Genomic DNA, 24,364 nt, shown 5'->3' on the forward strand with positions numbered 1-24,364 from the left:
ATGGATAATGCTTTGCATTCTCCTGTCCAATCCTTATTGTATTTAATTTAGTGGAAGTTCTGCATTTATTATTTCCTCTTTGTAGTAAACAGTACTCTCAAGTCTTATTTTAAATTCCACTAAGTAGATGTCACTCTAGCATGCACATTCGAACCATCTGTTGCTTCTTCCTTTGAGGTCAAGCAGATTTCTACCCTTCTGTTTGTTTCAGGCATTGTTTTGAGGACTGGCTATACTACTTAGGTCAATGTGTTATTACCTGACTATATCTGTTTCTGAAACATCTTTGAGTATTCGCCAGTCGAACAATGAATATTGCTGAACTTATTTTCTTATATTGAAAGCTAAGATGATTCTGAAAAAAAATATTAACAGGGATTAGCTTGTAATAAGCTACTAATTAATGTTGCTGTATTGTATGTTTTTGTTTCATTTGGCAGATCCATTCGTGAAGCCAAGAAGCACAACAAAATAGAAATACCCATGCAGATATTTACTGAGGACATTGCATGCTGTGACACTGTATGTGAATACAAAACCAAAACTCTTCCATGTTCATGACTAGGAGGGAGTCAGTTTGCAAAGTAATGGAAGATGGAGACATAAGAAGAGCATGCATGGGGAGAGAGGGACAGAGGGACAGAGAGACAGAGGGACAGAGGGACAGAGGGACAGAGAGAGAAGAGAATTTAGACAGTATTATGTGGAAATTATATCTGTATTCAATGCAGACATAGGATTCTCATACCTGATATGTAGAGAGTAACATGAAACAAGACTGATTCATGTACTAGAGATCCAAAAAGAGGAATACTTTTTGTTATATCACTGAAAATTGAACCAAATAATTCCAACAGCATATATTTCCAAGTGAAGTATTATTACTACAATTAAATTGCCCCCTCCTGAGGCCTTATTGCTTATACATAGACTTGTATGTTGTTTCCACTATTCCTTATTCATTTTAAAATATTTATGTCTAGTAAACAATTTTTATTATGTAATATTATCATAAAGCATTACAATTTTTCTCCATACTTAAGTGTTCAGTGATATATTAGCTCTTTATCTCCATTCTGTGCTCTTTAGGTCTCTTACTGTGCATCCTCATACCTTCCTTTGAATACCAGCTACAAAGTCATGGCTTTTCCTCCTCATGTTTATTTGAATAATCTAGTCATGAGGGTATCTTTGCACATAACTTCTGTTCAGAAATTACCCTTATAAATTTAACAGTGCTCTCTCTCTCTCTCTCTCTCTCTCTCTCTGTGTGTGTGTGTGTGTGTGTGTATGTGTGTCTGTGTCTGTGTGTGTATGTGTGTTCATCTTTGTGTATAGTGTTTAGGATAAAACTCACAACCTCACAATACTATAGTGTTCTATCATTGAGTTAAACATAAATATCTATGGAATAATTGTCTATTTTTCTAATGCTTATATTATTGTCTACTTTCCAGTATTGGGTTTAACATAGATCAAAAATTTAACTACTATGTAGCATGTAGAGCATTGAAGACATTTCCTCATGTAAAGCAGAAAAGACTGTGGCTCAGGGATCAACATCTCTCTGTCTTTCATAAATGCTAATGGGTATAAAATGGACCTAGAGTCAGTATTCTAACATGTCACTGTGGACACTGCACTAGACTTACAAAGGTGAATATAATGAAGATATTTTAGATCACAAAGCAATTTCTTAATCATATCAGGTCTACATTATACAAAACAGTAATTAAATATAGTGTAAAATAGATTTTGAGTCAGTGACATAAATCAGGGAACACTCATTAGCTTGACTGAACCGTATGTGTCCTCGGGACAGAGAAGAGCAGAAGAGCAGAACGTCCCATAGGAAAATGTTCTCTTGCCTCTGCTGTTAGACTTCAGCTGTCATTGTACATTGTCATTGCTGAGCATTGTACACTTTTGTGACTTAGATCCATTTCCTTTAACATGAACATTTTTACTAATTCTCTCCCACAACTCTAATGCTTTAATATTTTATCCAACCATAATTATTAAAAACCTTTGTGTAGTTCAGAAGATTAGTAATAGATAATTTTTAACTTTTATTCATGTTATATGTTTATTTCCTTTTTGTCTTTGAAGAGATATTATCAGATCATCAAAACATTCTTCTACCTTTCTTAAATATCCTCTCTTTTTTCTTTCTCCATATTCTCTAGTCAGTATTCAGAAATAATTCTTCATATATTATATATATATCAATTTCTTATTAGTTTTCTTTGATTTTTTATCATTTAGTCTTTCTTTTATAGTTAGAAAAATTCTTTGAATCATCAACGTATTTCATTACTTAAGATAAACCTGTAAAGTTTTTCTATGGATAAATTAGGAAAATGTTTTAACTATTTTTATATTAGGATTTTTCCACCTAATTTTTCTTTTTTCTTTACTCTTAAGATTGAATGTATATCCGTCAGACACTGCTTATATTTTAAAATAGATTGATGCAGGTGATTTTAGAATTATCTTTATTTGATAATTTCATGTAAGTATAGAAATGCCAAATCACCTGTACAATTGCAAGATATCCCCAAACCTTTCCCTAAATTCATGTTCTTTTCTTTTCTTGACCTCAGTAATTACCAATGTATAAAATTTTGACTTTTGGTCTTAGCATTGTATAGAAAACAACTCACTGTCTTCATGAGTCAATGCTTATGCCATGGCTCGGGGACAGCATTTTACTTCATGCCTACATGATTTTAGTAATGTGTTTTAAAATTCATACCTTGTTAGTGATAATATCATCTCATTTAGTCTATTAATATGTAATTTCAATATTTAAAGTTATTTCTATCTGAAGATATAATTAAATATATTTACATTAAACATTTTTTATTTATCTTTGAACAATTAAAACATTTTATTTCTCATAGAATGAACATGTGAGCTATTGTAAGGTCGATCTTCTCTCTTAAGAATTGCTTACATTTCTGTGGTTCGTCTTGGCTCAAGAAATATTTTAGCATACATAGTAAAACTACCAGTTCTATTTTAATTTTAATGCTTTAAAACGTTATTTGTAGAAATATTTTATTTAAAAAGTCTCTTTGCCTTGAAATCTGTTTTATAAAGAAAATCACCATCAGAGATGTACACATCTTTGCAATCATTAACTGGACATTAATATGTTTCTAATGCTCTGAAAACAAAATATTTTACAATAATGTGAATTAAAGTCCTACGTGAATTATTACTCATGTGCAGAATTCTTTATAATAAAACTTTCTTGTCTTAAAATTATACAGATGTTTTCAGATATTCATCAAAATATCAGAAGCTTTACTTTTCTTTAAATGTTCTATGCTCACCATGTGTGCGTGTGTGTGTGTGTGTGTGTGTGTGTATGTGTGTGTGTGTGTGTGTGTTTGTGTGTGTGTGTGTGTGTATGTGTTTCCTTGTTTTTTTTCCTGGGAGTGTTAAGAAATGGGGTCTTGTTTCTAAAATATTCATTTTGGATTCCCAGATCTATCACCATAAAAGATTTCAACACTCTATATCTATATGCCATCTAAGTATTTACAAACCCTGACATGATAAGAGTGCTCACTACTTTTCATTTTTATAAAAACAATTGTGCTGCTTCTCAACCTCATTTTCCTAGAACTGTGCATATGAAGCATATGGAAGTAAGGCTGTAATGATGGAAGTCCAGTTGGAGAGGAATTAAACCTCTCTGCTCTCTTTTTAAGTGCCCTCCCTGACTACCTTCTACCATAATGAAAGAGAAACCAGGATGCTGAGCTCTAGCATCCATAGCTTCTCAGTCACCCTTTATCATACACAACCTGTAGGAGTTATGTTTGATTTCTCAGTACCAAGAACTAAATTCTAAGATAAATATGTTAAACTGAGTGTCTTCCAGCCTTAACCTATGGGAAGAAAATAAGGTATACATTAGAGGAGTTGTTACAGATTATAAATTGTAAATAATGATTAGATCATATTAATTTTGTATTCATGAGCTTTCAGGTTATTTTATAGCATTTTTTCTCTCTGTACATTCTATAGCCTCTATATGTAACAGCAACAAACTTCGATACAGTGAATGACATAATCAGCAAGTTACTGCCAATGATAAGAAAACATGTAAGTTACTTTCAGTCTATTTTGAGATAAAATTGAATTTTGCTTTTGAGATCCACATATGTGGAAATGTGTAAATACAGATGAAATTTGATCATGATACATTTACAAATCATATTTTACAAATGCCTCCTTTTTAATCTGAAGTTATTGAAGACATAATAATAGTCCTTTGAGTGACATTTTTTCTTGAATTCGTGTCTAGATTTATGTGAAATGAAACTCATAGCCCAATGGCTTGAGCTGTATGTGTAGTTTCACTAGATAATACATGTCCACTGTAATAAATTGTGATTAATTTGTCATATGCTCACAGCTAATTTAAAGGATGCCAATGTTAGAGGGAATATTTTTCTTTCTTTTTTTTGAAAATTAGGCTATACTCCCTATTTGGTATGTAATTCTTTAGTCTTTCCCATTTCTTCTTGTTTTTATTTCTCTGTGTGAATGTGTAAGTATACATGTTCTAGTGCCTTTACTTTTAACTTTTAATAAATCTTTAATAAATGAGTCTACATTTCTATGTCTATTATGCATACATATCTGTGTATATATTGTCTTTCTATTTTTACTGTGCATGTGTATCTCTTTGTAACTGTGTGTGTGTGTGTGTGTGTTTCTCTGTGTTTGTGCATCCCTGTCTATCGCTTTCTGTGAGTTTGTACAATGAGAATCCACATATCTGTCTTTATGTCCCTCTACCTCCCCCTCCCTCTCTCTCTTTTTCTCTTTCTGTTTCATTATCACCTCTCTTTGTATGTTGTTGTGTAGATGGGTATTTGGTGGTGTGTCTGCTTGAGTGTCTTTGTCTGCTAGTTTAGAACTTAAAAACTCTATGGGACAATGTCATTGGTTTTAAATAGGAGTCTACAAGAAAATGAAATTAATAATAATTCCAGTTAGAGCCACTCCTGGAGGCTGCTCAATATTTCAACAGAATGTTCTATTCAGATGATTGTTTCAAATGGAACCCTACACTTGATCTTAGCCAAAAGGTCGAGAAGCGATTCAAATGGAACCCTAACACTGTGTGCAGTAATTATGTCCTAGAACTTCTTTTGAGCATCCAGCCTATTTTCTAGGATAGACACATGTCCTTCATCTCCACAGACTGGACACCTCTCAATGAAAGCCAAAGTCTGTTTTCACTTCTAGGCACCCTCAAAGACTCTTGTGTTCACTGTTGTCAAAGTTATCATATCTTTTGAATGTTAACTTTGTTAAACTCATCATAGTCACCATGAGTATATGCCTCTGTGGACACTAGGTTTTGTGCTCATGTTAAGTCAAAGTTCAATACACCACACACAGTCTGCACAGACATAAGAAATTTCATAATACTATTAGTCTTGGTTAGTGGTAATGGCTGAATGCAACTTCTTATTCTATTGTGGATCAGTAGACCAAGGCTCCCCCCAAGAGGAAAGGCAAGTACCCAAAGATTTTCTCCTGAAATCAGTCCTGTTTACTCAAACCTGTGGTTAGAAGAAATATCTTTAATACTGGTCTAAATAATTTCCCTGCTAGAGAGCTAGAAATGATACTTAAAGGAAATCGCTAGGCTCTTCAAGACTCTGATGTCAGTTTATTTGTGATGGTTGGTTCTTTTTGCCTCCCAGAACACTGAAGATTACCAACTGTGGTTCTGTCCTGGCCCTGGAAAAGCTCCAAGACTACTCCAAGGTAATAACAGGGAAATCTAAGGAGGGACTAGCTGAGTTTGGTGAATTGTCAATATATTCATTATTTTTAAAAAAATTAAAAAAAATCATTTGGTGATCACTACAGAAAATCCTCCTAGCTATGTATCTCAAGGGTTTCCATGACTCACATGCTAGCTCACAACCATCTATAACTCCAGTTTCAGGTGATCTAATTCCCACATCTGACCTGCACAAACACCAAGTCTAACATTGTAAACAGGTATCTATGTGAACAAAAGACATACGCACAGAAACAAGTTTAAATCTAAAATGAAAAATCTTCAATTTTTTTTATTTATTCCAAATTCTATAGTTGTTTTGTAATGATTTTTAGAAATGTAGCCATTTTCTGAATCCATGTAAAGTATTCAGTTCACATCTCCTATGACCAGTAATTCTGCAACTGAATATGAAATCATATTCTGATTTCTGGAGACAACCTGACTTAATTACAGCTATTCCATTTGTTGCCTTCTTTTATTTATCACTAGATTATTGCCAAATAAATAAATAAATAAATAATAGTAATAAAATTATCAGAAAAGTTTGAATAAGAATTAAAATTTTGAGATCACCAAATATGCTTGCAAAGCTGATCTTTTAAAAGCTACTGAAAATTTGAAGCTCTAACTCATAAAGTTGACCTTCATACAAATGACATAAGTCTCGACAGATTTAAGAGAATGCTCTCCCACTAGTGCCAGATAAGAAAACACTCTCTTACATAGGTACCTGTGGTCTCTGAATAGCCCATGTATGCTCTTTAGTTGGTGGCTCAGTCTCTGATAGCTCCCATGGGTCCAGGTTAATATTGCTGGTCTTTCTATGATGTTTCCAATCCTTTCAGTCTTTCAATTCTCCCAACTTTTCCATAGGGGTTGTCGACCTCAGTCCAATGGTTAGATGTAATATCTACATCTGATTTAGTCAGCTGCTTGCATGCTGAAGACAACCATGCTAGGCTACTGGCTGCAAGCACAACATTGCATCAGTAATAATGTTTGGGATTGGTGCCTAATCATGGGATGGATCCCAAGTTGAACCTGTCACTGACTGGTCACTGCTTCAGACTCTTTTCCAGTTTGTCCTGCACTACATTTAGATAGGAGCAATTTGAGGTTGAAAGTTTTGTAGGCGTGTTAGTGTCCCTGTCCATCCACAGGCGTCCTGTTTGATTAAAAAGTGGTCTCTTCAAATTTCACATCTGCATGATTTGGCAAAATTTCCTACCTTGACTCTTGGGAGCACCCCTATCCCATGTCTCTGGGATATTCTAGAGGTTCCCACTAACCCCAAAAGTTGTAAATTTCCATTCATTCTCCTGGGTCCCTTGGCCTCTCTCATGTCTCCCCCATACCTGATCCTGACCTGTTCTCCTCCCATTCCACACTCACACATAATCTCTCCCTCTGTCTGCCTCCCATGGTTATTTATTTCCCTCTGCTAAGTGGGATTGAAGCATCCTTACTTAGGCTTTCCTTATGGTTTAACTTTTAGTGTCATGGATATTCTGTACATTCTGGGTAGTATCACTTATTAATGAGTATATACAATTCATGTCCTTTGGAGTCTGAGTTAGCTCACTCAGAATATTTTCTAGGTTCATGCAGTTGCCTGCAAAATTCACGATGTCCTTTGTTTTAGTAGCTGAATAGTATTCCATTGTGTAAGTAAACCATATTTTCTATATCCTTTCTTTGGTTAAAGGACATCAGGGTTGCTTCTTATTACAAATAAGGTTGCTATTAACATAGTGGAGCTCGTGTCTTTGCGGCCATGGAGCATCTTTTGGGTATATGCCCAGGACCAGTATAACAGGGTCTTCAGGTACAACTATTTCCTGTTTGCTGAGGAACAGCCAGATTGATTTCCAGAGTGGTGGTAGAAGTTTGCCATCCCACCAGCAATGGAGGAACATTCCTGTTTCTCTACAATCTCATCAGCAAGTTCTGTAGTTCTGTTTCTATTTTGAGAATAGTTTAAGGAGTTTTGATATTAGCTCTTATTTGAAAGTCTGGTAGAATTATGCACTAAAACCATCGTGCCCTAGGTTTTTTGTTACTGTTCTTGTTGTTGGTTGTTTTTAATGAATTCCTCTATTTCCTTAGGGTTTATGGGACTGATCAGTTTATCTGATCTTGATTTAATTTTGGTATGTGGTATCTGTCTAGAAAATCATCCATTTCATATAGATTTTCAAGCTTTGTCAAGTATAGTCTTTTGTAGTAAAACCTGAAGATTTTTTAAAATTTCCTCAATTTCCATTATGTCTCCCTTTTCATTTCTGATTTTGTTAATTTGCATACTATTTCTGAGACTTTTAGATAGTTTTAGGTTTATGTGTCTTGTTGATTTTCTCAAGGAACAGGATCTTGGTTTTTATGGATTATGTTTCTAATTGATTTCAGACTTAATATTATTTCCTGCTGTCTGCTTCTCTTTGGTGTGTTTTCTTCTTTTTGATCTAGGTTTTTCATTGTTCTTTTAAGTTGCTAGTATAGATTTTTACAATTACCTTTATGAAGACAATTAGTGCTCATATTTTATTTTATATATGCAGTATGAAATATTTAAATTGCTTAATATAAAGCTAGAGGAGTGAAGTAGGATTCTTATGATGTAAAAATATTAATTAGTATTAATACTCCAACAGACATGTCTTAAAATGGTTAGAGAAGAATACAGCAAAAGTCCCCCTATACAGTGCACTCTTAGGTCTATATTCTCTAAACAAAGTGATACACTGAAAATTTTCTCATTATTTTTAGAGTTCTCAGCTTAATTTTTATAGTATCCCTGTAAGGGTTCTAATGTTTTAGAATGTACAGTCTATATTTTCCTGAAGAAGGTGGAGAAGGAGGAGAAGAGGGAGGAGGAGGAGGAGGAGAAGAAATACAGCAAAACATTCTAAATTGTATCAGAAGGGTTGCCCATATTCAGTTACAGTAGTTACAATTCATGTTTTATTTTTTCATAGGGCATGAATATCCACATGACATTAGAATGATAAATATTCAAAAGAACTTCAGTTCACGGGACTTAAGAAATTTTACAGCAGTCCCTTCCCTACCTGGGGTAATCATGAAATATCTAAACGCTGATGTACATGGGAAATTCATCTTAAAGCCCAGAAACTCAACAAGAAGCCAGCAACAAAAAAGTGAGTCTGCCATCCTCCTTCAGGTGGCTTTTCTTAGTTCCCATTTTAATTTGTCATAAAATATCGCAGCATACTATAGTTTTCTTGTTTAGGAAAGAGACACTGTAAAAAAAACATATTAGCATACTAAAACAATAAGTTTCAGGTCCATATTAAAAGAACTCTAAATTCTGATGTGAAGACTAATCTTGGTTATAGGGAGAACATTTCATTTTTTTCAGGCAGATATTTGCCATAAACTGGTATGCCAAGATGCTGCGTACACACATTTTTGCCCCATTAGAATAAGCAGGTCTAAGACATGGATTCTGATATGTTCCCATCAAGTGGTTTCATGATTAGAGCACAAAATTACTTATGAACTACATTTTGACAATCTATTGCAATGAAATCTACATAGAAATACTAGATGTATGGGATTGAAGATAATCTGTTGCAGGCTTGACTAGAAATCACCTTAGGCTTGTAGGCCACTCCCTAATCTCATTTCAAGCCATATAACAAATATCTTTTAGACCGACATCTAGATTCGAAATGGCCCTAACATTGATAGACTGGGCCTTTTGAATTATTTTTTCAAATGATAACTTTTATTATTTCTCCTTATTTTTTTCTTAAAAACCTCCCAATTATACCCTTGATTTCTTTCAAATTTTGCTTTTTTATTTTTTATTAATTTTATTTACATTTGAAACGTTGTCCCCTTCCTGGTCCCCCCACCAAGAATACCCCACCTTATCCCTCTTCCTATTTGCCTCTAAGAGAGTGCTCCCCCACCAACCGAGCTACTCCCACCTTACCCCTCTAGTATCCCCCTTCTTTGGGGCATCAAGCCTCCACAGGAAAAAAACATCCCCTCCCACTGAGGCTAGACAAGACAGCCATCTGTTATATGTGTAGCAGGGACTGCAGACTGGCAATGTATGCTCTTGGGTTGTTGGCTAAGACCCTGGGAGCTCTGAGGGGTCAAGTTAATTAATATTATTGTGCTTCCTATGGGGTTGCTATCCCTTTCTCTTCCTTCATTCCTTCCCCTAACTGTTTCATTGGGGTCCCAGGACTCAGTCATATGGTTGGCTGAGAGTATCTGCATCTCTCTCAGTCAGAAGCTGGTAGACCCTCTCAGAGGACAACCCTGTCAAGTTGCGGACAATCCTGTCCGCAAGCATATCATTACATCATCAACACTATCATCGTTTAGTATCTATGCATGAGATGGATCAGAAGTTGAGGCAATCTTTGGATGGCCTTCCTTCAGTCTCTGCTCCAGGTTTTGTCCATGGATTTCCTTTAGACAGAAATAATTCTGAGTCAAAAATTTTGATATGTGTTTTGGTATACATATATATAAATAAACACACACACACACACACAGACACACACACTCAGACATCTCTGTCCATCTATATAATATTACTTGTGATTTCAGCCCTCATAATTTTGCATTAGATAGCCAGGCAGACAATATGTCTTACAGTGAAGAAAACTATTTATATTGTGTTATATGACTCATTTGTTTACTTTTAATTTTTTTGTTTTAAGTAACATTTAAAATTGTATTATAGTCTAATATTCTAAAAGAAAACTCAGAAGGGAAAAAGAAACTTAATTTCAGCTCTGAACTGCCACTATAGTGTATAGTCATGTATATTTTCTCATGAGGGGGACATGCTGCTGCTGAAATAAACTTAACAATGGTCTTCAAAATGCTGAACAAGAAAACTAAGGATGAAAAGACCTTCATATGACATTTGAAAAAATAGAAAATTTTTAAATGAGAATAAAAGTGAGGGAGGCTATGAAAATGGATGTAACTATTGAAGCAACAACCTGTTCATAGTTCAGGGAACTTATTCAACCAATGTATCTAGTATTTCATGATACAGTATGGAGTTAGACAGCATCATCTTGTGAGAATTCCCACTACAGAACACAAGACCATGTCTTAGAGACATCACTAAGATTAGTAACAGTGTAGGGCATATGGGAAGAAGGTTGCATAAACACAACAGGATAATTAACCCATTATAATAGGGACATTTTGCAATTGAAATTTGGTTTTGTAAAAGATCTTTATAGATTATACTATCCCATGTAATGATCTCAACTCCTGCTCAGATATGAAGGAAAAAACTTTTAAGAAACAAAGAACTTCTATAACATCGTGGTTGGACAGGGGCTCTGTGCCCCACCAGGACAAAGTATGCACCATCCCACAAGTTAAAAAGGGAGGAAAACTGTTTGGAAGAGAACTCAGCTCCATTTGTCAGGATGGCGACCTGCCCTCAGCAATCCTGGTATGTCTCACATGGCTTTTCTCTGGCTCTCCTAAGACAAAATCCTGCTTCTTAAATACCTGACCCCTTCACTTCTATCACCATGTGGAGTAAAAATTGTGTCTCAAATCATTGGCTTTCCAATAGGAAGATGAGAGAGGGCTATTCAGAAACCATCTACTGGAAAAGTTGGATTTAATCCCTTAACTACTTTGGAAAATCTGATATGAAGAAATGTTACCTGATCTTTAAGGTTTAACATTAGGGTGGGATGTGTATAACAAAAGATTGAAGCACAAAACCAGCTTGAGGTCCTCTGTGTCCATGCCAGCACTTGCACTGCACCTGTGCACACCATTGGTCTGGTTCCCAAGGAGCAACTAGTGCTCTGTGCTGTGTGAAGCCTGATGTATTTCTCTTTTTCTCAGGACATGCTGTACCTACTAAAAAAGGAAGGGCCCACAACCAAGGGTGTTTTTATAGAACCTCCAAGTACAACTTTGTTCCAAACAGTAAAGGACAAATTGGATTCGGGAGAAGAGGTGGATATAGAGAAGCAATCAGTTCATGTAGTGGCGTGGATCTTTAAGGTAGGGAATGTCCTTCCATCATCCACCTCAGGATTCCTCTGTGTCTCTGGGAGTAGTTGTCTTCATTTTGCATTCCCTTGAGTGACAGTAGATACATATGAGAGAAATATGATATGCTCAAAGCCTCCTCTGTTAATAACCTGGATGATGGTTTGTTCAGAAATTGTTTAGGCAATGTGATTGTTGGACTATCAAAAGTGAACCCTCCTCTCATTTCTAGGCGACCCAATCACAAAGCAAATGTCCCTATTCTCTGGTGTACAATTTTTCTAACACTCTCAGCCTATGCTCGGAGCCCACAGTTCAGGAGTTATTATGTATATGTATAAACTGGGGCTTAGAGTCACAGGATATTTTGTTCTTTGTACCTTGACTAGCTGTGGTTTTCAGTAATAGTCTCCATTCATTTCAAAGAGAACCTTTTTTGATGGGTAAGGGCTATAATATCTGTGAACATTAAGTTAAACATAATAGAGTTAGGAGTTACACTTGTTTAGTGAACATTAGGACATTTTCTAAGAACCATGACCACATGTGCCTCCATGCTTCCAGTACCAGACGTCCCTTTATGCTCCTGAGAAATATAACTTCCTATGGTTGTCTTTATCATGGTTATCATAATTGTATGTTTCTATCATTTAAAAATAGTATTCAAAAAAAGTATTCGATTGCTTATATGTGCTAGTTTGCTCAACTGTCCATTAGAGGCATGCTTAGCTAAGGAAAGGTTTTCCAAGTAAATCTTATAGTCCAAGTAAATCTAAAAATTTACTCTTTGGTCTCTAGCTTGAATAGATGAAACTTACTGGGCCCACATATCATGGAACGTTTTAACTAGGGGAAATTTGGGGAACTGTGAAGAAAGTTGGAACTAAACTGAAATTTACAGGTGAATGTACTTTGAATAATTTCCATGTTTAGTTTTTTTCCACAAAAATATTTTTCCTCTCTTTATAAGGACTTCCTCCAAAACATCGAGGGAAGTCTAATGACTTCAAAACTATATGATGAGTGGATTGCTGTAACCGAAAAAGTCAATGATGAAGAGAAATTAGTCGCAGTGCAGAGGTAATTGTTGGCAAACTGTGAACAACATCCACAAAATAAAAGTAACATTTGCTTACACACATTATAAATTATATATCACAGAAATATTTTCTAAGAACACTGACAGACAGCAAAAGGTTTCAATTGTTCACAATGCTCACAAACACGAAAGACACTTTTCAAACAGTATGAGTTACAGTGGGAATTACAGTAGCCCACAATTATAATCTTTCATATTCCAACTAGATTTGTCTTTTTTCTGAATTGGGTAAATATTTCAAGCAATAATTTGAGTACAAATTCTTTCATTTTATTTTCAGAGCATCCTGCTTACGATACGATTACTCCATTCCCTTCCTTAATATTTACAAATTGAGTATACTTGTTTTAAAATAACTGTCTCTGTGTTCAGTCTTTTAGATAAAATGCCACCTGAAAATGCAGCTCTTCTGAGGCAACTTTTTCGTATATTATATGAAATTAAAAATAATTCTGCTGTTAATGAAATGTCGTCTTACCACCTATCTGTTGGGTTAGCCCCATGTCTCTTATTCGTGCCCAGCTCCTGCAATAATGGAATGACAAATGATATTAGCAAAAAGGTAATTAGACAAGAAATTTACACCTAGCGTTGATAAGCCTTTACAATGAGACAGGAAAACAGGATTATCCTGAGAATCTTGGTTATTTTGTTGTTGTTGATTGTTTTGGTTTTTGTTTCGTTTCATTTTGTAAAGTAAGTACAGCTTTGAAAGGTGTTCTTCTGGAGGGAGGGAATCATTGGTGCGTTTTAAGTAAAATATAAATGGGCATTTGAGCTCAGTGACTCAGTCTTATGTCTTTATCATTTATAATATCCTTAGACTGACCCAGTGAGAACAAATGCTGTGAAATGATACAAAAAATAAAAAAAATCCTGGGTACTGGGTTCAGCAATCAAGACTTAATTCTGACATATTCAGTTGTTTTCAAGGTGGTTTCCCCAACCAAAAAAAAAGGCAATGCAATTTGGATTTTTTAATCTTATATGGTCCTTAAGAATTCCTGATTAATGTGAGTAAAATACCATTGGCCTCAGGATGCTGGTTATTATTGGTTTACAGAAATTATTGAGTATATTTTTCTATGTTAGCCACCTTTCAAGAACTATATTAACCTACCAAAACTTATGCATTACAGTGATCAAATGGTTATTTTGACTCTAAGTATTTGAGTTTCTGATCCATTATTAATTGACCAATTGTCCTTGGACCTGTAAGGAACATATTGCAAAACAACTCAATTGAGAAACAATAATATTCCTCATATTGTGTAGAATGAAAGATCAGGAGAAGACAGGGTTCCAATGTACCTGCCATTGAAGATACATAATTATCCCATTTCCTCCCAGTCGACCTTATTTCAAATACCTCCCAATATAATGAACCATAAGATCAAGATGTTACCATTGCATCTGTACTGAGTCATCACTATATTAAGATTACATAATTAATTAAAGATATGTGAAGAAATGGCACCTACAGTGATATATTGATGCAGCTGTTACCATTGCACTGCACTGAGACACATGAGTGTTACTGCTCAGATGGGTTTGCCTCTCCCTTGCTTTTTAGACAGCCCATGGGAACTTTCAGTACAATGGTATCCACATTCAGAGGCATTTTCCCTCCTTAGCTCTGCCTTTCTATAAGCATCCTTATAATCATGCTCACACATGTATGTGTCAAATGTAACCAAAGCTATTTCAATGGACAGTATGTATCACATAGTGGCCATCACAATGTAAAAATTGGAAATCATCCTCTTATGTAACATTGCACTGTGATGATCACACTTGATCATCTGATCTCACAATCTTTTAAATTTCTGACAAAATCCTGCACCTATATTTTATAAAAGCTAACTTTTTCTCAGAATTTTGAACTGCATATTTTTAGCCTCCAAGACTAACAATAAAATGTGATTTTGCAACCATGCAAAATGACAGAGACCCTCTGTGTTTGCCCTGTTTTGTCACAGATTTCTCTAGTGAAGTTTATGATCGAAAATTCGCCACAGTTTTTTGGCGAGGACTTGGCTGCAGTGTGGCATGGAGCATCACTATATCATCGTCCCGGAGCAAAGTCCTTGTGTCCCCAGAGTACTCCAACAAATAGTGGGAACGTGAAGGAAACCAAACATGGACTCAGCAGCTCCCCCAGTGGCAGGACATGCACTCCTGGCTATAATACACTGCGGAGAAGATCAGCTGCTCTTCTTCCCCATGAGGGCATTATAGGTATGTATAGTTGTTCTACTGCCATAACTTAGTTAAATCATTGAGCACTGAAAATATGATTTATACCAAACAACAATGAAGGATTTACTAAACCATGTGAGGGATAAATTCACCTATGCATTATAGGTATTATCCTATTGTTAGAATTTGCTTCCAAATTTTAGTACCTCTTTCCACTGGTCCTGAGTTCATGTTAGAGGTTAAACCCAGAAATGAGATTAAGAAATTAAGAATATGTAAAGAAACCATACTTACAGTGATATATTGATTCTTAACATAGATTCTTAAAATAAAGAAAATAGCAACTTAATAGCAAATTGGATTTTCTCTATGTAACTGCTCTGGCTGTCATAGAACTTGCTCGGTGTACCAAACTGACCTCAAACTTACAGACATCCTCTTGTCTCTGCTTCCTGAGATCTAGGAATAAAAGCATGTGCCACCATGCTAGTCTCTTATGAAAATCTGAAAATATAGCATAATATACCCATATGGTTGACATAGACACTATGATCTCAGATTTGAACTCACAGACCTGTGGAGAAAGCCAAAGACTGTAACAGAAGTGCAGTCAGGCAAATTGTGTTGTGAAGGACAGATACTGCTGGTACTTTACTGTTGTCTACGGCAGTCAGAAAATCACATAAGGAGATGAAAAGATTGGTACTACATGAGTGTTTGATTCTAATACCTATAGGCATAGCTTTCAAGGCAAATACAAGAACTTACTCTTTATACATGAAGTACAGGCTGTATACAACTATATATCGAGTGCCTTATGAATCAAGATCATTATAAATGTTATAATACTAATTAGTTATTTTCTGTGTGTTTGTGATATTGCATAAGGCATGCAGGCAGTAAAAGGAAAAGGCTATGCTAGGGCTAAATGAGGGCCAAATGAGTTCAGTTACAGCAATGATTTCCCTTCTTTCTTAGATTCACAAAAACACGAAGTCAATGTATATACTAAACCAACAGTACCATCTCTTAATCCACCACAAGCAAAACAGAAATGTTTGTTTGGCAAATCTCTTACAAGTCTTTTTGAAGACAAAAAGTTGCCTACTCCAATACTTGTGAGTATCATTTTGGGTTTCTACAGCATCTTAGTTCTAAGTAAGTTATTTAATCAAACAGATTAATGTTTAGATAACCTATCCATGAGGGTAAGATCATTTTAAAATAGAAATAATTTCCACTGAATTTTGAGTCATGTAATTGAAAGAAATCAAAAATACAAAAGAAAAAGAAATAGTATTCCCACGTTTTACACTGATTGCATCAAAGATCCTAACCCACCAGCATGTTGGAGGAAATGGATCTATGGAAGGACCCTGATGATTACCCAACTGTAAAGTCTTCCAGTTTCTTTATGACTCCATATTATTCTGGAGTCAATACCTTAATATCATTACCTCTGAGATTACCCAATCTTTTAAAATTAAAAATTCTATAGACTTTTACTTTATCAATGAATTAGACATATACATTGTTTTTTGCTACATAGTAACATCTTTTATTATATAGTAGACTATATTTAAATGCTGCCTAATATAGCTTAATCTATTTTAAACTAGTTACTAAACTTCTTTAGAAATATATATTTACTATCTACATCTATTTTAGCACTATAGCTGAGTAGGAATTTATGCTATGTGTGAACAAATTTATCTTGTCAGACACATGAGCATTACTGCCCATTTCTTGGGTATTTTAGAGCAGAATTTTCTGGTAACCATGTTTTTAATCATGTAATCAATTGAAAATAGAGAAAATATTGGGTAAATCTGTGTATGATAGTCATTTTTACAGAGTAAAATTATGGAAGAATGATTGACAAATACTTGGGTTCTTAAATGTGACAGCATCTTTAGACATAATTAACAATAAGAAGTCACAGAAAAGGGAAATAAAAGTTTCAGAAGTATAGTGAAAAAATATTTATAAATATATTAAAACTTAGGATACATAATAGAGGCCAGGACAGACAGGAAGTAAAATACTGATTTGATCTCTAGAAGGGAAATATCCCAATATTTACGTAGAATGCTTGAGAAAGATATTCATAGAAGGAAACAGAAAGTAATACAGGACCATTCACCAAAATGCTTTGGGGAACAGAAGTCCAACAAAATCATGATGTTACAAATTAGGGAAAAATGGATTAGGGAAGAAAATGTATTTGGAAGCTAAAACAGAAAAAAAGTTCAATGACTTTTCTATTCCTCTCAGTTATTATTGTGCACCCAAAACTGTCCTTGTTCAGGTTCACAATAAAAGATATATTTGTGCTTCAGATGTGGATGTCTAATAATACAAGCTTATCCTTATCCCACACAGGATATGCTATCCATAATTGCAGAGAAAGGACATGAATCGGATCACATATTCAAAATTCTACCTAAAGAATCACACTGGTCCCTGAGGTATAGGCTTGACAGTGAACAACACATTGACTGGGACGAGGAATGCGTTCTTGTAATAGCATCCGTTTTAAAGGTAAGGAAGGTTTTTACATCACCAAAATTAACATCCCTCTAGAGATGCATATGTCCTTTTCTTTCCTTGAGATTACATGATGGTGTCTGCTTCCTGGAGCTATGAACACATGACCTCTTGATAAGAGGCATAGCAGGTAAAAGTCTGACAACCTCAAAGATTCATCACAAGGACACAGGTGAACATCATCTGTTGGAAGTTAACATCCTCATATATCAGATGGGCTTTAGTTTGGCCTTACAAAAGTTCCTACTGATTTCACCTCTGAAGTAATAGCGGAACAAGTTATAATAGTGGTAAAAGAGTGTTTTACAAAACACATGTTTCAATAACTCTTACCAAAAAATGTCCTTCAGAAATAACAGCTCAAAATGGCTAGTCCACCACTGATCAATTGGTGTTCGATGTTGGATATTGCCCTCTCTACAGTAGATACATGAAATTGTTTTCAGTCCTAATCAAAAAGCAAACCAGCAATTTCACTTTATCTGAATATTCACACTGGTCCCTGAGGGATAAGACAGACACTGAACAATATATTAATTGGAATGAAGAATGCATGCTTGTTATATCATCTGTGTATCCCGGAACTATGAACACATGATCTCTTGATAAGACACATGGCAGGTAAAAGTCTGACAAAGATTAGAATGTCACAAGATTCATCCAAAAGACACAGGTGAACAGCTTCTGTTGGAAGGTAACATCCTCATATATCAGATTTGCTTTAGTTTGGCATTACATATATTACCACTGATTCACCTCTGGCCATACATTGTGAAGTAATAGGAGGACAAGTAATAATAGTGATAAAAGTGTGTTTTACAAAATTCATGTCTTTAACAATACTTACCAAAAAATATCCCTCACAAATAACAGTTCAAAATGGCTAGTCCACCACTGACCTACAATAGGCTATCAGTGTTTGATATTGCCCTCTGTCCAGTAGATAAACAAAATTGTTTTCCTTGTCAATCAGAAAACAATCCAGCACTTTCACTTTTGCCAGATATTGACATCCTAATTCCATGTCAAGTAATCAAGAATTAACCTAAGCTACATTTAACCTGTCTACCACTCTTAATTTGCCAGCAAGCTGCAGTGACTCTAGAGCAAATGTCATTGTTTGATTTCTGTTTGGGCCTTGATCTGAATTCACCTCTCAGGACTGTGGACTATGGCCCAGACATCAAGAGAAAAGATAATGTTCAGGGATTAACTATGTTTAATAACATTGGGCAAAGGTACCCAATTATTCCTCCTTGGCCCTTGAGCTTGCCAACTGTGTCTGGTTCAAATTGTCAGAAACTTGTTACCACATCATGGGGAGAAAAGTTAAGATCAGTGACTGAAGGTAGCCATGTGCATTCAAAGCAGTTTACAGGAACACCTGGGATTCTTCCAATTTTATGACTTGCTACCCTTAGTACAACACAAAAGTTATTTGTGGTATTTTATGAGCAAAGACAGTTTCTGTTCTTTAAACAAACTGATGCTTACAACTTAATTTATATTGTTTTACCTTTACCAATTTTAAGAAAAAGATATGATACTGAGACCTTCTCACTTGGAAAACATATAAGAAACCTTCTCACTTGGAAAACATATAAGAAACTTCCTCACTATTCCAAGTGGTCTGTAAGCAGAGGTCTACTTGTATATTACAGCTTTACTCTGTGTGTACTATACAGATTCACCAAATTATACAATCAGGATCAGGTAATTTCTGGTGCTGCCATCTTTTGATAGTTGCCTATTTCCAAGAATAGGATTTTTTTTTGTTCTTTGTTTTGTTCATTTGTTTTATTAGTTACTATCATCATCATCATCATTATTATAATTATTATTTTTACTTTAAATTTATTTATTTGTTCATTTTATGTCTCCTATGCTGACACCCCCCCCACTCTCTCCTCACAGTCTCTTTCCTTCTCTGAGCCAGTTACGGGCCCCTGCTACTACCCTGTCACCTCAACTCTGTTCAGGGATAGCACATCTTCTCCCCTAAGGCCAGTTGGGGAAGGGTTTTCAAGTCAAGAGCTTGCAGATAGCCCTGCTCCACATGTTGGGGGACTCACATGGAGACTAAGTTTTAGATTGCTATAAATGTGCAGTAGGTCATGCTGCAGCTCCTGTAGGCTTTTTAGATGGTAATTCAGCCTTTGGTATCTCCTAGTGGTTCTGGGTAGTTGATTCTGTAGCTCTTACTATGGAGTTCCTATCTCCTTTAGGGTGTGGAATCCTTCCCTCATTTGTTCCATACAAGTCCCTGATTGATCCATAAAATCCAATGGTTGGCTATGGCTCTTCATATCCCATTTCAGTCAGCTGCTGGATGGGGCCTCTCAGAGGGCACTCATGATAGGCTCCTGTCTGGATATTCCATGTAGGAGCTGGCTTCTTTTAGGCAGAGAGAGCTTTGGTCTGGGAAGTGGAGTGGAGATTTATGATTACAAAGAGTGGTGTAGACTAGAGACCAAGAGAGGCAATTTGAACAGACTGTAGTTTTATTTCATTGCTATAGCAACTAGGACTCTGCTTCATTGATTCTAGTCTTAGGTAAGAACAAACAAGATCCTGCATATAGGTTCCACATTTGATCCAAGATTCTGGAGAGATGGCAGTTTGGGAATCTTTTTGGGAAGTACGCTCTCAATCAGTGACTGTCAGCCTCCCTAATCCTGTAACACTAATATATTTCCTCATGGCTTTGTGACTCTTAACCAGTACTTCATTTTTCTTCTCATCATAATTCAAATTTTGCTCCTCATAGTATTATAAAGAAAAATGGATAGAATATCTGATATGGAAAATGTATGTGACCCCATAATGATTATGACCCACAAGTTGAGAATCACTGGTCTAAACTGCTAATTTTAAACAATGTTTTTCCAGTACTTTCTAGAATGTACATTGACCATTACTTTTTGTTTTATTTTCAATAAAAAGGATTTTATTATTAATATTGATGGAAGCTTACTAACCTTGGAATTCTATGAAAATTGGCTTAGCATCCCAGACGAGGGAACTCTGGCTGAAAAAATTAATGCCATCCAAAGGTAATGATACAGTAAACACTTGGGGAACTGCACCAATATAGTAACAGTGCTTTTGTAAGGTACATAGGCTTGTGTTTACAGGATTATAAGCTGGAATGATGTCCCATGCCAAGAGGTTTCCTTAGCTCAGACATGTATTGTCACTTTTTAAAAATTCCCATTTCTCAAGCTAGCATGTTGAACCATGTCTGTAATCTTACCTGGGAGTCTTCTCCTTTATAAATGCCATGATTTAGAATACAGTCTATGTAACACCTTGTGTTCAGGTCAGCCTAGAGTATTGGTTTAGTTCCTGTGTGAGACAAATTAAAAGAAGTATGTGCATATAATACCTGTGGGTTACTTGCATCCTAGAATTGTTACCATGGTATTGTGAATATTTCACATGGTCAATATATGTCATTGATTAGAACATAAATCTATTATTGAATTCTTTTTTCTCAACTATAACTATGTAGAAACGTCTAGGTCAGGTATAGCTTTGACTTCTTTGAGTCATTTTTCTGTGTGATACCCCATAGAATCATTTCATACTTAACCAGAGCTTTGAACTCCCATTGCAACACAGGAACCCTGCATCTCTGTCTTGTAGTAGCAGAAACTTTTATAATTGTATTGTGTAGGGTCACTAGTGTGCTTTCTGCTCCTTATGTTCTAGAGTGTCACAAGAGTGTTACATGGATTCATACTACATTAGATATTAAATGTGTCTCCACTCCACGATGGTTGGAAAGATGGTTTACTGTTTAATAACACTGGATGTTTTCATACACAGAACACACATGGGCTTCAAAAATCTTCATTCATTCTAATACCAGGGCATTGAGTAGAGTCAGGAGTGGGATTCTGCTCCTTAAGTTCTAGATTGTTATAAGACTGTGTCATGGATTTATAATACATTAGATGTTAAAGGTGTCCCCATGGTGGCAAGAAAGATGGTTTGCTGTTTGATAACTCTGGATGTTTTCATACACAGAACATACATGGTTTGCAACAATTTTCATTCATTCTGATACCAGGGATCCTAACATGTTCCTCTGGCTTCTGTATGTAGCAGTCATACATCTTGTACACTGATATTCATAAATAATTTTAAAAATGATTTTCCGTGATGCTGTACAGAAATGTGATTTGCGGAAAATGTTTTATGTAATATTCTAGCTATATATTCTTTCTTCTTTTGAATTCTGATTATACTAAGAGTTGGTCCACAAAACATTTACCATATTTGCTCTTCATAGTTAGATTTCTAACTTACATTATTTTCAAGATGGTCTAACCTAAAATTTTTTTTCTTTGTTTAGCCTTTTGCAACAGATCCCAGAACCAAACTTTATACTATTAAAACATCTCGTGTATGTATTAGTAATAATTAAAGATTCTTCCATGAATAATTTAGACAGTTACAGGTTATCTTTGCGAATAGCTCCACATGTACTGTGGGGTAAGACTTCGAGAGACTCATTATTTGGGACTGACGTCTTAAGAAAGGTAAGGGAATCTGAAATTTGTCTTTGGGAACAAAAGTCTAATTATTATTCAGTAATTGGTAATACTATAGAAAGATTATTTCTCTAGCAGGAAACCCTAGGTTTGCATTCTTCTGGAGTGGAGTAGAATATGTATTGTTCTATTTCAGAAAGATTTGGGAAGGGAGATTTATTTTAATGTAGTTTAAAGTAAGTCAATCATTTCTTTCTACTGTTCTTTCCTTCTTTCTTCTTAGATATTGATTTAGATATTGATGTTTTAGCCAACAATAATCTGCACATGTAATGGTAATCTAAGAAGACTTGGGTGAAATTTTAAAAGATCCAGATTACCTAGATTACCTAAGCTTTGTTTGTTTTTTCCATTGTAGCCCTATTTTTGGAGTATAGAATAGTTGTGTTTCATAGTGGTGAGAACATGATATTACTTAATATTCACATCATGTGAATTGCTGGTCATATTAAAGCACATTTCATATATATGTGTGTATATATATGTATACATATATGTATGTGTGTGAGTGTGTGTGTCTATGAGTGTAAGTGTACTTGTACATGTACATGTATTTGTATATGTATATACATGAATAATTGGTGTATATTTTGTATGCTTTCCATTATTTTAGCACTAACCTATTTCAGGTACAGTTTTATGTTCCTCAGGTATACTGTTGCTGTTAATTTTATTATAAACACACATACATCAACATTTTTCACTAATTAATTTACTGTATATCCTGATTGCAGTCCCTTCTTCCAAGTCCCATCTTTACAACCTGTTTTTCCCTCCATTCTTCTTTACCTCAGTAGTGTAGAACTTCCATTGACACCAACTCACTCTCATACATCAATGCACAACAGGAATATGTGCTTCACCTTCTACGGAAGCCGTACAAAGCAGCCCAGATAAAAGAAACCAACCAGTGGTAGAAAACAGAGTCAGGGCCAGTCTGCACACGAACTGTTAGGGGACATACCTGAAGATCAAGCTGCCCATCTGCTACATATATGTAGAGGGCCTAGATCCTGCTGCTGGAGCATATGATGGGGGAGGTCCTGCAGATTCAAAGCTCAAGGATCACAATAATCAAAGGCTACAGCAAGATACCAGGATATAGGAGGAGAGGCATCTCAAGGAGTTTCCAACATTGAGAGTATAGTAAAATACAGAGAACTTAAACCAGACTTATTTCATTGTGCATTTGCAAGAAAAATCTATTTGGACAAGAGTATATAATGTGTGATCACTTATGGCAAAACACATCTCACACATTGTATTTTTAATTTTTTAATTTTAATTTGATTTAATTTTTATTTAATTTTAATTTTTGAAATTTAGTGAGGAGGGATTGTTTCCAAGGGATATCTGGAAGGATTGAAAAATGAAATGAGAGTTACTTGGTAGCATGATTAGAAATTTCAGAGAATCAATAAAGGACATATATTTTGAGAAGAATAAAAGGCAAAGAAAATGTAAATATGACAGAAAGCAAGATACATGTTAACTAGTAGCTCCCAAGTATTCGGTCCACAGAAAAGAAGATATCATGATGTTACTCACAATGGAGGATGATAGCCCAAGGGATAGCTTGAATAAGATTCTTACTCAGGACTCTACTTGGCTTGGACTAGAAACATAGCTTTTTTAGTTAATTTCTAATTACCAAGGTACTGGAAACTTAAAATCCAAGCCTATATCAAACTGCATGTTTAGTCCAAATGAAACAAGAAAATGCATATTTCACTCTTAATAACTATTAATGGTTCTTCCTTTATGGACAGTTCTTTTCAAACATATTCTTTTGTATGGTCAAATATGAAAACAAAGAAGCAAAACTATTCTGTACAATCTGCATATAAAATAGGACTATCCTGTGCAGGACTGCTCAAACATAAACTTAGGTGCATGCTGGGAAGAAACATGTGATGAGTAGAGTTTACTTAACCTAAGCCATCATCTCAGAAGAAAAGTAATTTACCAGTGCTGTTCAATTTAGGAAGTGTCATAATTTTCTACGATTGCTGTGACAAAACACTGATGAAAAGCAACTTATAGAAGACAGGTTACACTTCACAATATACTTGCAGTTACCAGTTAAATACTGAGAAACATCAGAACCCAAAATGAAACAGGGAGGCAAGAACT

The 24,364-nt window shown here is 35.2% G+C and overlaps 1 protein-coding gene across 4 annotated transcripts in view; it reads left to right on the plus strand.

The window, feature by feature from the left end:
- Tgap1 (GTPase activating protein testicular GAP1) overlaps positions 1-24,364 on the plus strand; it is a 76,896-nt gene that overhangs the window by 21,599 nt on the left and 30,933 nt on the right. For all 4 annotated transcript variants that reach the window (XM_087618590.1, XM_087618601.1, XM_087618609.1 and 1 more), the window contains 13 exon segments: positions 441-522; positions 4,039-4,116; positions 5,733-5,796; positions 8,794-8,976; positions 11,095-11,273; positions 11,681-11,842; positions 12,801-12,910; positions 13,302-13,491; positions 14,909-15,167; positions 16,107-16,246; positions 17,511-17,669; positions 20,619-20,728; positions 22,033-22,219. In XM_087618590.1, coding sequence (XP_087474716.1) covers positions 441-522; positions 4,039-4,116; positions 5,733-5,796; positions 8,794-8,976; positions 11,095-11,273; positions 11,681-11,842; positions 12,801-12,910; positions 13,302-13,491; positions 14,909-15,167; positions 16,107-16,246; positions 17,511-17,669; positions 20,619-20,728; positions 22,033-22,219 — 1,903 coding nt within the window.

The sequence above is a fragment of the Rattus norvegicus genome, chromosome 2 (genome assembly GCF_021556685.1).
Source record: "Rattus norvegicus strain SHRSP/BbbUtx chromosome 2, alternate assembly SHRSP_T2T, whole genome shotgun sequence".
Taxonomy (NCBI): domain Eukaryota; kingdom Metazoa; phylum Chordata; class Mammalia; order Rodentia; family Muridae; genus Rattus; species Rattus norvegicus.